The sequence below is a fragment of the Lissotriton vulgaris genome, chromosome 7 (genome assembly GCF_964263255.1).
Source record: "Lissotriton vulgaris chromosome 7, aLisVul1.2, whole genome shotgun sequence".
Lineage (NCBI taxonomy): Eukaryota > Metazoa > Chordata > Amphibia > Caudata > Salamandridae > Lissotriton > Lissotriton vulgaris.
Window position 1 is genome coordinate 1,678,911,531 of NC_141695.1, and position 14,649 is coordinate 1,678,926,179.

A 14,649-nucleotide genomic window follows, 5' to 3' on the forward strand; every position below is an offset into this window, starting at 1 on the left:
GACATCACTTGTATTTATTGTTAACTTTTATAGTATCCCAAGAACCAGTAGTAACTTGTATAAGATAGCTATTAAACCCACTAGATAAATATATAGAAGACACCAATAAAAGCCATGCGTTATGGTAGCTTAATAGGGTCTCACATGGGAACCTGGGCATTTTGCATTAGAACATGATAACCAATGATGACATATCAGGGGTACATCGAGAGCTGCAAAATATTCTGTCTCCCTAGTTCTTACACCAGAAATCGGACCTGATGTTTTTGAGCTGTCTTGTTAAAAATAATGTTTTTTCATGTAGCTTTTTGTGTTTTCTTGCTAGTGTTGTTTTTCTGTGAAGATATCGAAGTGTTCTTTGCTAGTGAAATGTTAGTACTATATGACCTGCTTTAATGAATATACATACCTTGTTTTGTGTTTTTGCAGCATCCTTGTCCAGAATTTTATGGAAGAATGCAGTTTAGGCTTGCTGATGACTGTAAATAACCCTTTTCGTTTATTCTGCAAGCTGTTGAGCTTCTCTAAAACTGAAGTAATAAGATATTCCTGACAAAATGGACGAGGGGAGCCTAGTGGCGTCCATTGCTGCTTACAGTGCACAACTTCAACAGGTGGAGATGGCACTCGGGGCGGAAATGGACCCTTCGCAGCAAGCAGACTTGATCCAGTTGCGGGACGATTTGAAACAGCTGATAGAACTGACTGAATCTAGCCTGGCTTCTATGAAAACAAGTAAACTGCTCTCCACTTTGGACACCACTGGGCAGGTCCTCACAGAGCAGGATGAAGAGTACTTGGCTTTCCAGGCAGCTATAACTGAAGTTAGTGAGACAACTGACGCTTCTGGAAGCAAGGAAGAGAACTTACCAGGAATTGCAGACACAAGTGAGGAGTTTGAGGACAGTGACGAGGAGGACCAGGAGGCTTTAAAGGAAGATAATGAAATTAGTGGGACAAAGGTCAAAGCTCCTTACTACAGCTCCTGGGGCACTTTGGAGTACCACAATGCCATGATTGTGGGAGCTGAGCCTCCTGAAGATGACAAACCAAAGGTTCGTGTGCTCTACCTATATCCAACACACAAAGCTATGAAGCCCTGTCCATACTTCCTGGAAGAGAAGTGCAATTTTCTTGACAACTGCAGGTAAAAGGCAACATTTATATAGTGCTTATAACCCCTGTGTGGGACCCTGAAGTACCTGCCTATATGGGAAGCACACTACACCATTTAGTGTGTGTGGGTGGAAGAGTGGTTTGATTTTTTTTAATCCTTTTGGGGAAGCGTTTCCATGTCACGCGTGATGGCGACTGAGGTGCTGTTAATGTGTTATGGGATGCATTGCTTAGCATTGTGATAAATGAAGAATTATGATAGAGAGCTGCATAAACAATGGGCTTGTAAGGCCAAATGTTGGTGACCTAATCAAGTATCCTTAAACCTCAATTTCAAAAGACACAGTAGTACTTTTGGTGTCTTAATGTTCTGAGAGGACTGTTTCAGAGTCAGTACAGATCTGTTCGGCACATCATGGATTAAAATTGTTTTTGGTTATTTAATTTTTTGTTTATTATTTGGCAAACTTTGTCACAAGGTTTATGGGCAGAAAGTACTTTTCTGGGCAAGAATGTACTTATGAGGAACTATTTTAATTTCTAACCCCTGCTTTATAAAGTGCATGGTTGGTTGTAAAATCGTGTCTTGACCAGGACAGGTTTGTCTGATTTTAATTCTTGAAATGCTGTTTTACTGCCTTTCTCTGTAGCAGAGTGTTGACATTTTTTGAGCACAAGAGTTCTGGCACCCGCCATTCCCCCTTCACTCCTTCATTAGGAGACTGACTGCTGTTCCCTTTGCATCGGGCAGGTTCTCCCATGGACATGTGGTGTCTGTCGATGAGCTGCGTCTTTTTGAGAACCCAGACTTAAGCATCCTGGAGGAAGGGTCTGCGTGCTTGGCCAGGCATAAAGATGGCATCTGGTACTCTGCCAAAATCACAGGTAAGTCATACAGATCAAAATTTTAAAATAGCATCAGAATCTTCTGATTAGGGTGAGATGGCTATGCACCTGGAGTTTGTGTGCCAGCTGTAAATGGATAATGTTGCCTCATATCAAAGCCTCTTTTCTTTTGGAATCTCATTTGAGGAGGCCCATTCTGGGCTCAGGTGTTTTATATTGTGGTAAGTTTAAGAGGATTAGTCTGTAAAGCCAGATCCCTCCCCTCTGTGATTGTATTAGATTGTCAGAGCCTGGCTAAAACAAACCTCTCAACATGCCGTGTAGTGTTTAGGTCTGTAGCTTTTAACACTTACATTTGATGTTCGTCAAACCTTTCCCTAAGTTACAAGGTGTAACTGAGTTGGCTGCAGATAGGGCAATTAATCCACTGTGAAAGCTTTGTTTTGGCAGGTATGTGCATAGTATGTTGTAGGGCACATTTCCTGTCACAATCATTTGATAATCAAACTTCAGCTGGCTCTTTTTCGAATTGTATTAAGTAAACAAAAGCGTGAAAATATTTTTTTTGTAACTGGAACATTTACATTTACAATAAAAAGTAATGACTTACATTAAAACTATGGTTCGTTCTTAAAGTGTCTAATATCTGGAGCTTCAATAATTAATCTTTCCTACAATAATATGTGCCAAGTATATATCAAACTATGAGGAAACATATAAACTAAATAATATCTTGAGAAATAATTCCCGAACCGGCAGTACAAAATGCACTAATGATGAATCTATTCAAGAAAGGAGTTATTTAATCGTAATCCTAAAGGTCTGAGTTCATGTTTTTAGTTTATGGCGTACCAATGATGCAAAACACTTGCCCGTTTAAGGTACAAACTTAAAATGGATCATTTAAATTCCAGCAAGATGGCTAATCAAGTTACATGCTTGTTGTTGTCTTCTCTTTGAATCCTGTTAAAACCAGGTAAGCCTTGCACTTCTTAGGCTGGAATATTTAGTGCTATTAAACTGGGTAATGGTCAACTTTCCTAATTACTGCTTTTGGAGGTGACCAGAACTGTGGCATGAGGCACTCTATTAAAAACATTATTTAGTTACCAAGTTTTGTAAATGAGCAGACTAATGCAGAATTGTATCTGCAATGCTATCTATGGTTGGCCCTTAGCCAATTTGCTCGCTGAAGTATTGTGGGGCAACATGTGAACTTGCATATCATTAGATGGAAAGCAACAACGTTGTTTGCAAGTTTAGATGAAACTTGGGCTCTATTGAAAACTTCCGATACAGTTGTACACTTATTGTGGATTTTCTGTTTCTCCATAATCACGTACTGTGGAGGTTTCCAACTTCTAAATAATGTGTTTTCATTGTCAGTCACTTTGTCCTCAAGCTCACATACCTACGGAATTGACTTTGGTCGCCAACCAGCCAAGCTCTACACCCCAGCACTGTATAATAAAAAGCAGCATAATGTTTTGATTGTGAATACAGGGCTCGACCTTTCTGAGGATTATTTTCAAAGTATAAAATGAATTGAAGAGAGGTGACATTCACAAGGAACTCGTCTTATTGATTACCTAAAGAGCAGGACTGAGTGAGATCTAAAAGGAATCCCCAGATGGTTGTGGTTTGGGGGCAGGATGGTATGAAGACATTCTCATCTTTGGGGAGGTATCCCTCGCAAGTTCCCAGGTGAATAAATAGTACAGAAAAATGCCATGCAAGAGAAAATACTTGTGCTGTGGAACATCGAGGACTGCTCCCAGTGGAGTAAAAAATGTTGGAACCACTTAGTGAGAGGGCTTTTACCATGGTTTACGGAACACTTGTGAACAGTTTTCCCAAAACCCCGGTTTGACCAACGGGTTAATAAGATGACCATGGACCAATTAATTCAATTAAAGATCCTAAAGTGCATCTTTTATACTTGCATACATCTCTAAAACTTTGCGAACTCCCCCATTGGTCAATGTCTTGAAGTGTGGACAGGAGGGCTCTTTCTTTCATATCTTGTGGTAGTGCTGCCTAGAAGAGACTTCTGGGAGAGGGTAACCAACCTCATATCAGAAATGTTGAAAACTCTGGTGTCATTTTATGTTAAAAGTTCTGTACATATAATTTGGGATGACATAGTGATGGTGTTAATGCCCTATATAAATTAGGGTACTATTGTCCCAGTATACGTTAGTGTCCCACCATTGTGCTACTCATTGAAAATGCTTTTTTTCACAAGAGGTCCGTGGAAAGCAGTTCCACTGTATGGGGTACCAGATTATGCTGTATGAGGTTGTGTCTTAAAAAAACGAATAACCTAGTTAAAAAAATATCCATCAAGAACAGACTTTATATATTGGCGATGGAACAGGAATAACTTTTTTTTTTCTTTCTTGTTTTTTTGGGATAATAGACCGCGGGTGAAATTTTGATAAGCCACATAATCCGATCCAATGATTTAGGATTCATGTCTCGATTAATCAAAATTAGGCAGTCATTTACCGTAACTCCAAATCCATTCTCCCGAATTAAATAACCGTATAGAGTGCTATATTTAGGTGTCTACTACTAGTCTTGTCTTTGTGTAGCTTTCCAATTCAGATTTTTCTTTACATTCTGGCATTGGTAGTCCTGTTGATTCATTTATAAAATTGGGACTACCAGTCCCAGAATGTGAACAAAAACTGGACTCCATGACCTGCTTGTGTTAGGACCTGAAAAACTTTAGTGTTTTAAAAAGGTTTTTCTATTCTATAGATTTAAATTCTACTAGCTTTTCTCCATATTTACAGAAAAACCTCAGAATGGCTGGATCGCTTACACATACTGCAGCTCCGCTATCAACTCATGTTGGGATTTTAGATGCACGTTTTCTCCAGATGAGGAAACAGGTTAAATCTGTCCCAACTGACCTCTCTGTTGTTAACTTGACTGTTTGCAGTTAAGGACTAACACATTACTTTTAGCTTAGGCATGTTAATAGAAAGGACGTTTATCCATGTAGTGCGTGGAGCAGTCCAACTATTACAGATTAATGTTGGTCCTGTAAATAAACAATGCATTGTAACGTAAAAGATGTGGCAGCCCCTCTGCCCCCAATTTGAGTCTGCCTTCATGTCGCATGCAGGTTTTTTTTCAGCTGCATTAGTGCCTTGCCAGTAATTGATAAACAAATAATTATTCAATTTCTGTTCTGTTAATATGGAAAGTAAATAAATCACATTGAAAACGTTTGTCCGCACTCTACGCGAAGAGGAGATTAAGGGAGCCTGAAAACACCCCATTTCCATGGAATGGGCCATGCTACTCCACTGCTTTAGGCAGTTGACACCCGACGAAGACCCGGATACACACTCGCCCGCTCCCGCTGCCTCTCCTCCTCCCGCGCAGGCACGTCCGCGATCCCAGAACCCCCGCTGATTACACACCTGTGCTGCCTACAGTTGCATTCTACACCCCGTACATCTGTCGACTGGTCCCTGCACACGACCTGACACAGAAACTCCCCCCCCCCCCCCCCTCTAGCGACCCTGGCATATTATCGCTCGACTCACTGATCCATTAGTCACCCGACCCGTATCCTTCTTCCTGATCTGCTCGCACTCTGCGCCCACATGCATCTTTCCCGAGTTTACACCCCCCCAATTCTCCAACGATGCTGGTACATGGACTCTACAGATTCGACCCACTTGCCACCGATATAATGGAACTTTGTAAGAATGTTCTACTTTTTATTGCCTATATATCTAACAATAAGATCTGTATTGTTCAAATAATAAAATGCCAATAAATATAAGTTTAAAAAAAAAAGAAAACGTTTGTCCGCAAACGTAGAGTGAACTAGTGTTGTTGAAACAGGAGTATAGTAGGTAGTACCCACTACAAACTTAATACCATAAAGGCCTCTGGTGGTGTGACATGTAGGACTCATCGAAAAGGGGAACAGCAACATTTGGAGAACAGAATAAATAATCCCATTTGGACATTAGGTCGACTTTTAATTGAGACAAAACCCCAAGCTTCGTCATGGATGCGAGTCTTTGGGCCCAGGAGGGTAGAAGAGTTTAGCCATAGTGGAGTTGAGGGTGCATTTTGCTTTGACAAATCATTGTGCTTTCGAGCAATTGAGGGGCCTATCGTAAAGGTACTCCTGAAAAATAAAGCAGTACTTATGTATTTTACGTATTGTTACTTGCGCCATACACATTGTAAAATGGTCCCAAAAAATCTTAAATGTGAATATTAAAGGAAGAATCCAATACAGTAGGCATAAATTGTAAGGACTGCCCTCTTCGCACTTTAATAATAGGTACTTGGACTGTTCAGGGCTGCTTCACACTGACATGTAAGAAGAGTAATCCTGTAGGACTGATTCCTGTGCTCATAAATGCTTTTGTGGCTGTCTTTTTCAATAAGCTCACTTCAGCCCATGATTCACTGTTGGACAGATAGATTTCCAGGCCTTGTATTGGTTGTGTAGGCGATACAAGGGTGGAGTTGAGTGGTGGCCGTATAAATTCTGGTTACCCGTGTTAATTTATTTAATTAGTAATTTTATACAGATGCACTTGATTCTAGAGGTTGCGTGGTACACAGATCAGTCTTCCAATAATCCGCATGAAACGTGGCAGCAGTCGTACACAAAAGTGCTTTGTTGGACTTACTGAGATAAACTGCAGAGAAAGGTTTACGGCCGTTTTTATTATTTAAGACTGGTTTTGAAATGTTGTTCGTTCTTGGTTTTGAAATGTTGTTTGTTCTTGGAATGTCTAGTCACTTCAAGAATTCTGACGTTGTATGATGTATTTGACTGGGTGGTCACATAGAGTTGGTGTGAACAAGTTGATGAGACCATGGGCAGTTTTATGGCAGTTCTTGAACGAGTCTTGCTCTTTTGTTCATCTTTGCTGCAAAATTTCCTATATTTTGTTTGTGAAGGCTCAAGTTAATTTTTAGTGAGCTATTTGGGGCTTTTAAGGCCACTGGCATGTCAGGCATGTTCAAAATAGACTACGATAAAATACAGAATAAAGATAGCAAAATAAGGCAGATAACTAAAGTACAAGGGCAGTATTTAAAATAATGGGAGGAAAAATAACAACTGAAAAAGGGGACCGTCAAATTCATTTTTTTCTGTGTTGTAATTTGCTAGCCGTTTTGGCTAACAAAAATTGCTACATTTTAGCCAAAAATTAACCACAGTAGGTACAGTAATCATGTTTTATATTGCAAACCAAGGTTTTTAAAAATTATAATTAAGGACTAAGAACTCCTTCGTAGTGGATTTCTTCTTCATGTCATCCTCCTACTCCTTTACACTGGGCAATAGGTGGATGAAGAAAATAAGACCTATTAAATGTCGTTGGTTTTCAAATCTGAGCAGCAGGTTACACATAGATCTCATATGCAAATTCTGAACTCTGAGCTTTCTCCTTGCCTAGCCCCCCATTGTATGTAGCAACGTGGTGTTGCATGGTGACTCTAGAAGTAACATGTTAACAAATGCAACATTTGTTTTGCTGCCTCCTAATAGTTGACACAGACTCTTTTGAAAAGAGGCTGTCGGGAACACATGAAAAGGCAGGATGGCCATATTCAGTCAGTCCGGCATGTGTTTGTGACTGACTTTTTCTATCTGTAGCAGTTTTTCAGAAGTAGAAACTTGTTGAAGAAATGTTCTGGTTTCCTTATATGCAGGCAAATCTAAGTTTTGGGTTACTGTGATCTAGTTAAAAAATTATGACTAAAGTATCGAATCCTCAGTCATTAACCCCTCCCATGCTCATGACGAGCTCAGCTCGTCATGAGCCACGGTGGCCGTTTGCTCATGACGAGCCGAGCTCGTCATGACTGTTGCGCCGCGTCCACATGAGGATAATTCCCCTGCTGTGCTGGGCGTTCCATTGGAACGGGCGTGGTCCTGACCAGCTCAGCTCGTCATGAGCTCACGGCCACCGTGGCTCATGACGAGCTGAGCTCGTCGCAAGAACCGGGGCGCCCCCCCCAGCACAGCAGAGGAATTAGCCCCGCAGGGAAGGGGTTAAGTTTGGATTTGACCCTTTGCTCATCAGACTACACATTGAGGATGGTCTAGAGATGACTTTGATTTTGATCCCTTCCTCTCCACTTTACCATAGTCTGTAATCCTGGTTCAGGAATTCTTGCTTGCTTCATCTTAGTTCTAATATTTACCGAAATTGTGAGCTTCTTCATTACTGGCTATATGCTTGTGTGTGTATAAGTAGGGCCACTGGGATTATGTGTCAGGGGAGGACCAAATTGTGCTGAAACGCTGACAAAATTATGCTGCAAGAAAAGTCTTTTTTTTTAACCAGATTTTGAGTTTTTCAATAATTGCTCTTATACATCAATAAAGCGGTGCATAGTGTTATCGACTGCATTCATAGATGTCTGGTTCCATAATCCCAAAACTTTTAACTACGTCAACTCCCCCCTCCCTTGAGTCGCAGCCACTTGGATCTAGTCTAAATGGTGTATGTTTATGTAACGGAGCACCTCCATGGTCGTCTTCTCTATTGCTTGGTCGTCTATGCTAGTGGGGTGGGGGGGGGGGGGGCAGGAGGGGTACTATTGGTCTATACGATGTCAAGGCTGGTTTGCCTCTTCCTAGAGCCGGCGAGGGGTTAACCTCCTCCATTTCTTGGTTGTCCTCCGGTAGTGCGTCACGCAGCAAGAAAAGTTTTATGCATTGCAGCACATTTTGTGGTAGTAGTTCTTATTAGTTTATTTTCACACATATTAACACTGCCTGGGTAAAGATTCTACCTTATTGTACCAGTTTAACCCCCAAATCCAGCAATAAGCAACTACATTTTGAAATTCAGGGCCACAGCTATTATTAGTGCAGAAGGTGCAGTTGCCTTGGGACTCAAGAGTGTGAGGGTTCACAAGACCTCAATTAATAGGAGTAGTGTTTTTGTCTATTTCAGTTTTCTTATGTGATGTCTCTTTTATATGTCTTCCATTTAGTGTGAATTATGAGCTACTGGAGAGGTGCCCCTGAAATTATCTCATAACCCCTGCGCTCGGCCCTAGCGCTCCCCTAAGTCTTCCTATAAAGTTTTGAAAGGGGCCTGACTCCAAAACATATTTGTTTGGAGGGGCTCAGAGAAAAAGCGTTTGAGAACTTCTGGTATAAATGTATGCCTGGTGTAACTGCAGAATGCAGTCACTCCGAGTTAAACTGGCCCCCTGTCTTTAGACCTCCGATCTACACATGTAGTAGTCCAGGCATTACTGTAACAGTGTACGGTTTTTGAGGCCTAAAATTGTTTTGCTTGTAGTTAGCTTTTTTATATATGTAATGGCAAGGGCCTGTCAGCTCCTCCAACCACGACGTTTTACAAAAACCATGACAAAACAAGCATTGAGAAAGCAAAAAGTCTGACACCAGAACTAATGGCTTTGCTTGCACTCGTGTATGATCTTTCATTTCACCCACTTACATGAAGACTTTGCTGTGTACTGAGGTAATAAAATCTGTATCAGAATTGATCGTACTCCAGGTCCCATTTGCTCCTTGTCAGCCGTGGGACAAGAGTTTCATTTGTGACACTTCTCATCGGATTGCTTCTGCTGTTGAAAAGCTCGGTCAATGAACAGCACTTTTCTCTCCCTGTAGATATCGACAATGGATTCTTTACGGTTAAGTTTGACTCTTTACTACTGAAGCAGGCTGTGCTGGAAGGGGACGGAGTGATTCCACCAATGAGGTCTGAGGAGGCTTCCTCTTCTGAGGACGAAGACAGTGATGAGCTTGGTTTTGCCAAAGGTATGGCTCCAGCACGTCTCCAAGGGTGAGGACTGGAGGAATGTCAGAGTTGTGGGCTGCAGCTTCTGACTTGCAGCAATATGGAGATTAGAAACGCATATTGGTGGGCATTATGAAGCGCTGGCTTTGAAGGACCGAGTTCAGTTCTGGCATTAGTGGCCATTAAGAGACCGAGGCTCCAGTTCAGTGTTGGGACCAAGCATTGGTTGGTAGTGCAAGAAGATGGCATTGGTGGGAAGTGTGAGAAGCTGTATTTTGCCCTCCGAATGCACTCATCCAGCTTTGTCTTTTTCTTTTGCAGTAATAGACTCTGAATCAGTAGAGGCTGGAGACTGGGTACCAAGCTGCAGTGCTTCCTTTGCAGGCTGGGAGGTGCACACCCGTGGTATGGGCTCCAAGCTATTAGCCCTGATGGGATATGAGTTTGGAAAAGGTGAGTGGATGGAAGTAAATTTGCTGCTGGGGTACTGGCTGGAGGTGTTGGACAGAAAAAGGGGTAGTGGTCCACTAATGTTACTGACAAAATAAGTAAATATTAGAGTGGGTGTGCAGGTGAAAATCCAGACTTAATGGGGTTAATGTAGGAAACTCTTGTAAGTTATAATGTTCAATTTCCTTGTTGTTCCCTAATGTCTACTTTTTTTCCATCCGTAATCTTTCATAGGCTTTTTCAGAGACCACATGTTTTCCTGGATGGAGTTTGTTTTCCATTTTCTTTCCATTGTGATGCATGCTATTTTCTACTTTACAATGCGGGACTGTAAGAGATCCAGCATTGTTATAAGGAAATAGTGCGATTTTATATAGCGGAATATTTGCTGATGCAAACTTGTTTGGCTTGGGAGGCAGCAATGCACTCACTTCACTGACAAAACTGGTATAGTTACGCAGAGCCTGATAGTTTTGGCACCAGAAATATAGGCTTCCTTACGTTCGGACTCACCGGACCCCACATAGAAACAGCAGTGCAGCCTTCCCTCTCTGGAGATGGTAGATGCATAATAGCACACACTGTGACTGAGAACTGGTGAAACTAATAGTTGTACAAATAAACAAATTAGACAAATTTGTACTTTGGCCATAGGGGTTCTGGGCCTGTCCCTGGGATTAAAGGCGTATAATGTTGCTGATGATGATGATGATGATGATGTATTGGAAGAGCCTAATTGTGAGGAACCAATAGCCGGGAACAAATTTCACATGTATAAATAAATGTTTCACATGCACTATGGGTTTCAAACCAGTAAGGGAATATCATGTAGCAGGTGCTAGACGTGGTGGGGAATGGCAGTGTGTGTGGCGGTGAAGTGGGAATATAATATGACCAGTATGAGGTGAAAACGATGCTCTAGCTCAGTGCTTCTTCACCTTTTGACTTCTATAGACGCCCCACTTAATCATTACTGGAATACGGGGACCACCACGGAGTCTTTACTGTAAGCCAGTGACCTAAGGCTGGCCTTAGCAATTTTGGTGATTTTAAACCGCAAACAAAAATACAGAAACCAGCATTCTTCAGACACACACATGATGAAATACTTTATTTAATTCACAAACAAATATAGAAAAATAAAAACATTTATGAGAAGGTTGATGCTTTTTTAAATTAATTGATGCAACCCATTGTCCAAACTATATTCTGTTTGATGCACATGCACTGCTCCGACTTGACAATCTGAAGATAGCAGCTCCAATTTCAAATTCCTTCACATTTACACCACAGTTTAACATTTTCAGTTTTACAGTTTATTTATATACTCTTTATTCCATTAATATTATTTATTGTTCTGTGGTGGCGGTAGGGTTTCAAGTTTTTGTATATGGGATAGAATGCCAGTTGTCTTTGTGCCCGAGTAGGATGACAGTGTTGTGTATGTGGTGTATGTGTAATGGGGTGTACGTTTGTGCCGTACACTGTACATGGAGTGTGTTTATAGGGGAGGGCATGTTGTGGATTTTGATACTAATGCTGGGGGTAATTGGTGGAGTAGTTTGGGATGGAGAGAAAACCACATTTATTGGGGTGGTCAAATTAGCAGCAATAAGCACTGATGCCTGTACCTGGTTCCAATGGTACTCAAGCGGAGTAGTGAAGGGGACATTATTATGTTTTAAGGCTCGCTGCCCAACCATGTCATTTTTTTTAATCTATTTTGTTTTTCCTTCAGTGGCGCAACAGTCTGCAAGCCCAAAAGAGGCTATGACCACTTTCCTAAGAAGGGGTACACTCTAACTAAATATACCATTAAACTTATTGAGGGTTGCTGCTTCCCCTTGTGATTAGACTATTATTTACAATTGTAGCAAATTCAAGTTCATAAGTAGAAATCCTTGTACCCTCAACCTTCGTACAAGGCAGATGCAAGGTGGGAGGATGAATGAGGGGTATAATGAAGCATGGGTTAGTCGAGGCCTGTGTTTGACCTGAATGGGAGATGTCCATATGGGATACCTTTTGCATGGTTGCATAAGATGATGTTTTCCCAGCTCGCTGTCCTCTGTTCATGATTGATGTGACATCTTGCCCGTTGTATTCTTTGGGGGTTCCCACCCTGACACTACATATCAGTTGTGGCTGTCAAAGTGGTAGATGCATCGTGTCAGGGCTCAAGTTTTTTCCGTGACACTTGAGCCCTGATGCACGGAGGAGGTAGTTGATTTAGGGGGTACTACACCACCCGAAAAAGGGATTTATTACCCATGAAGAAACTGAAACAGGAGGCCATGCTTCTTGCTACTTAAAAGTCACACAAGTTTGGAAAGCACAACCCTGATGAAGTCTATAGAGAATAAAACGCGTTGGCTGGGCTGACTGGAAAATTTAATGTATTGAAAAATCAATAAAAGTTGGATACTCAACGCATTCTTTTGAAAAATAAAAATGTCATTCCATTTTTATACAGTGTTAAAGAGACTTATGCCCATTTTTACAGGTAAAACGCATTCTCTGTACAGTATTAGGTAGGAAGATCAATGTCCAACTCTGCTCTACGCATTTTCGACTGATGGTGACACACATTTCACCACGTGATACATTCCATTTAGCTCATTTGTGATCCCATTCCATGGGGCAACCCCTGTGTTTAAAAACATCCTTCCCTGCGATCATCTCATTAGCCCATTTTTGGTAGTTAGGAAAATCCCCGGTCCCCCACACCTGAGCTATATTCCTCTTGGCAAGGACAAATCCCAGTGATGCCCATGTGCGCTCAGTTTGGGTCCGGTCGGTAGCCTTCCACACATTTAGTAAAAGTTGCGGGGAGTGGGCAATATTTTTCCTGATTACCCTCGCTAGTGTAGAGATGATTTTCACACAGTATGGCTGGATATTTGGACATTCCCAGATAGTGTGGAAAAATTTACCCTTTGCTGTGCCCCCTCTAAGGCACCCAGTATTAGGCCGACGTCCAATCTTGACCAGTGTATGTGCAGGTAGATAAGTTCTGTGTAAAAGTTTTAGCTGAATTAGTTGTAATCTAATTGGAATAGCAACTTCCTTGGGGGAGGAGAGGGCTTCTTGACAGTCATCGTCCTCTCGATACCCAAGGTCCGACTCCCACAGCTGTCGGATACTATCAATTGGTCCGGTCTGTTTATTAATTTACGGTATGTGAGTGATATGGCTTTGCGTGTCAGGGCTTTGTTAAAAGTCTATTTTGTAGTGAAGAGGCCTCGTGTAGAGCCTCACTACTAGCCACGACGGTGGTTAGTGCATGACGAATTTGTAAGTAGCAGAACGTCTGACCCTGCCAGCTTGGGAGCATCTCATCCCGCTTCCACAGATCACCAACTGAAGCGATACCAATTAAGTCCCATTTATCAAAGCCCGGACATCTGCTCAATATACCGAGTTGCTCGGATTCCCACAAGGGAGTGATCAATGTCAATTTCTTGTGCCACCCCAGTATTTTTGTCGCGCAGTGCCAAAGTGCAACTGTGTGGGCCGTGGGGCCAGTGAAGTGTTGTTGTTTCAGATTGGAATAAAGTGCATGCAGATACCCAACCCCCTGAGTCATAATCAATCTGTCCGTGCAGAATGCCAGTTCAGACGGCGGGGCAAACACCCATTGATTGACCACCTCGAGCTGGGAGGCCCAATAGTATTGTTTTAGGTCAGGCAACGGGATTCCTCCGTCATACCATCCCCTGGTCAGTCTGTGTGTCTCAATGCGTGGGTTTTGCCCATCGCGTAAAAGAGTTCTGACCTCACTCACTACACTGACAAAATAGGCGTCAGGGACCCTCTAGGGGGTGTTTTGCAACACGTTTAAAAATTGAGGCAGCACCAGCATTTTGAACCGTGCTGCCCTACCGAGCAGAGTGAGGGGCAGCAACCGCCAATGGAGCACATCATTGTGTAGCCTAGTCAGTGGGGCCTTAAGATTGAGGTTATCGAATTGGGCCGGATACTGGATAAAGCATATTCCAAGGTCATGGAATCTCTCAGTAGCCACCTTAATGTTGGTGCCCTTAGTCATCCGTGGCACTGAACCCTGAAGTATGAACAGAACAGAGTGGATGCTAAGGGTTGCAAAAATATGTAGAATCCTATGGATCGAGGCCAATGGAGCTGCTACGTACAACAGGACATTGTCCGCATAAAGGGAGATTCTGTCTTGGGTTGGTCTGTCCGTTTCAGCCCCCTGATCATGGGGACTGGACGCATTCTTGAGACTTCTCCTGACAATTGATTCTCACTTCTTGTTCATCGTTTTTCTATTTGTTAATATTGGATTGCCTGAATTTGGGCCAGAAAAATACAATATAGTGGATGCTCCTTTTCAAATTTCTGTGGTGTAAATAAAATAGTTGTGGCTTCTAGGCAGTGGGTTGTTGGCAGCCATCTTGGGACTCGTCTCGAAGCAGAGTCCCAGAAAAAAAGGAAACTA

General features: G+C 42.1%; 2 protein-coding genes across 4 annotated transcripts in view; one reads left to right on the top strand and one right to left on the bottom strand.

Moving 5' to 3' along the window:
• Positions 1–14,649, bottom strand: part of ARFRP1 (ARF related protein 1) — a 301,101-nt gene that overhangs the window by 135,892 nt on the left and 150,560 nt on the right. The window lies entirely within an intron of this gene.
• ZGPAT (zinc finger CCCH-type and G-patch domain containing) overlaps positions 1–14,649 on the top strand; it is a 62,113-nt gene that overhangs the window by 29,059 nt on the left and 18,405 nt on the right. For both annotated transcript variants that reach the window (XM_086932753.1, XM_086932754.1), the window contains exons 2-5: positions 430–1,147; positions 1,868–2,001; positions 9,611–9,760; positions 10,062–10,193. In XM_086932753.1, coding sequence (XP_086788879.1) covers positions 558–1,147; positions 1,868–2,001; positions 9,611–9,760; positions 10,062–10,193 — 1,006 coding nt within the window. In that variant the 5' untranslated portion in view covers positions 430–557. The remainder of the gene's footprint in view (positions 1–429; positions 1,148–1,867; positions 2,002–9,610; positions 9,761–10,061; positions 10,194–14,649) is intronic.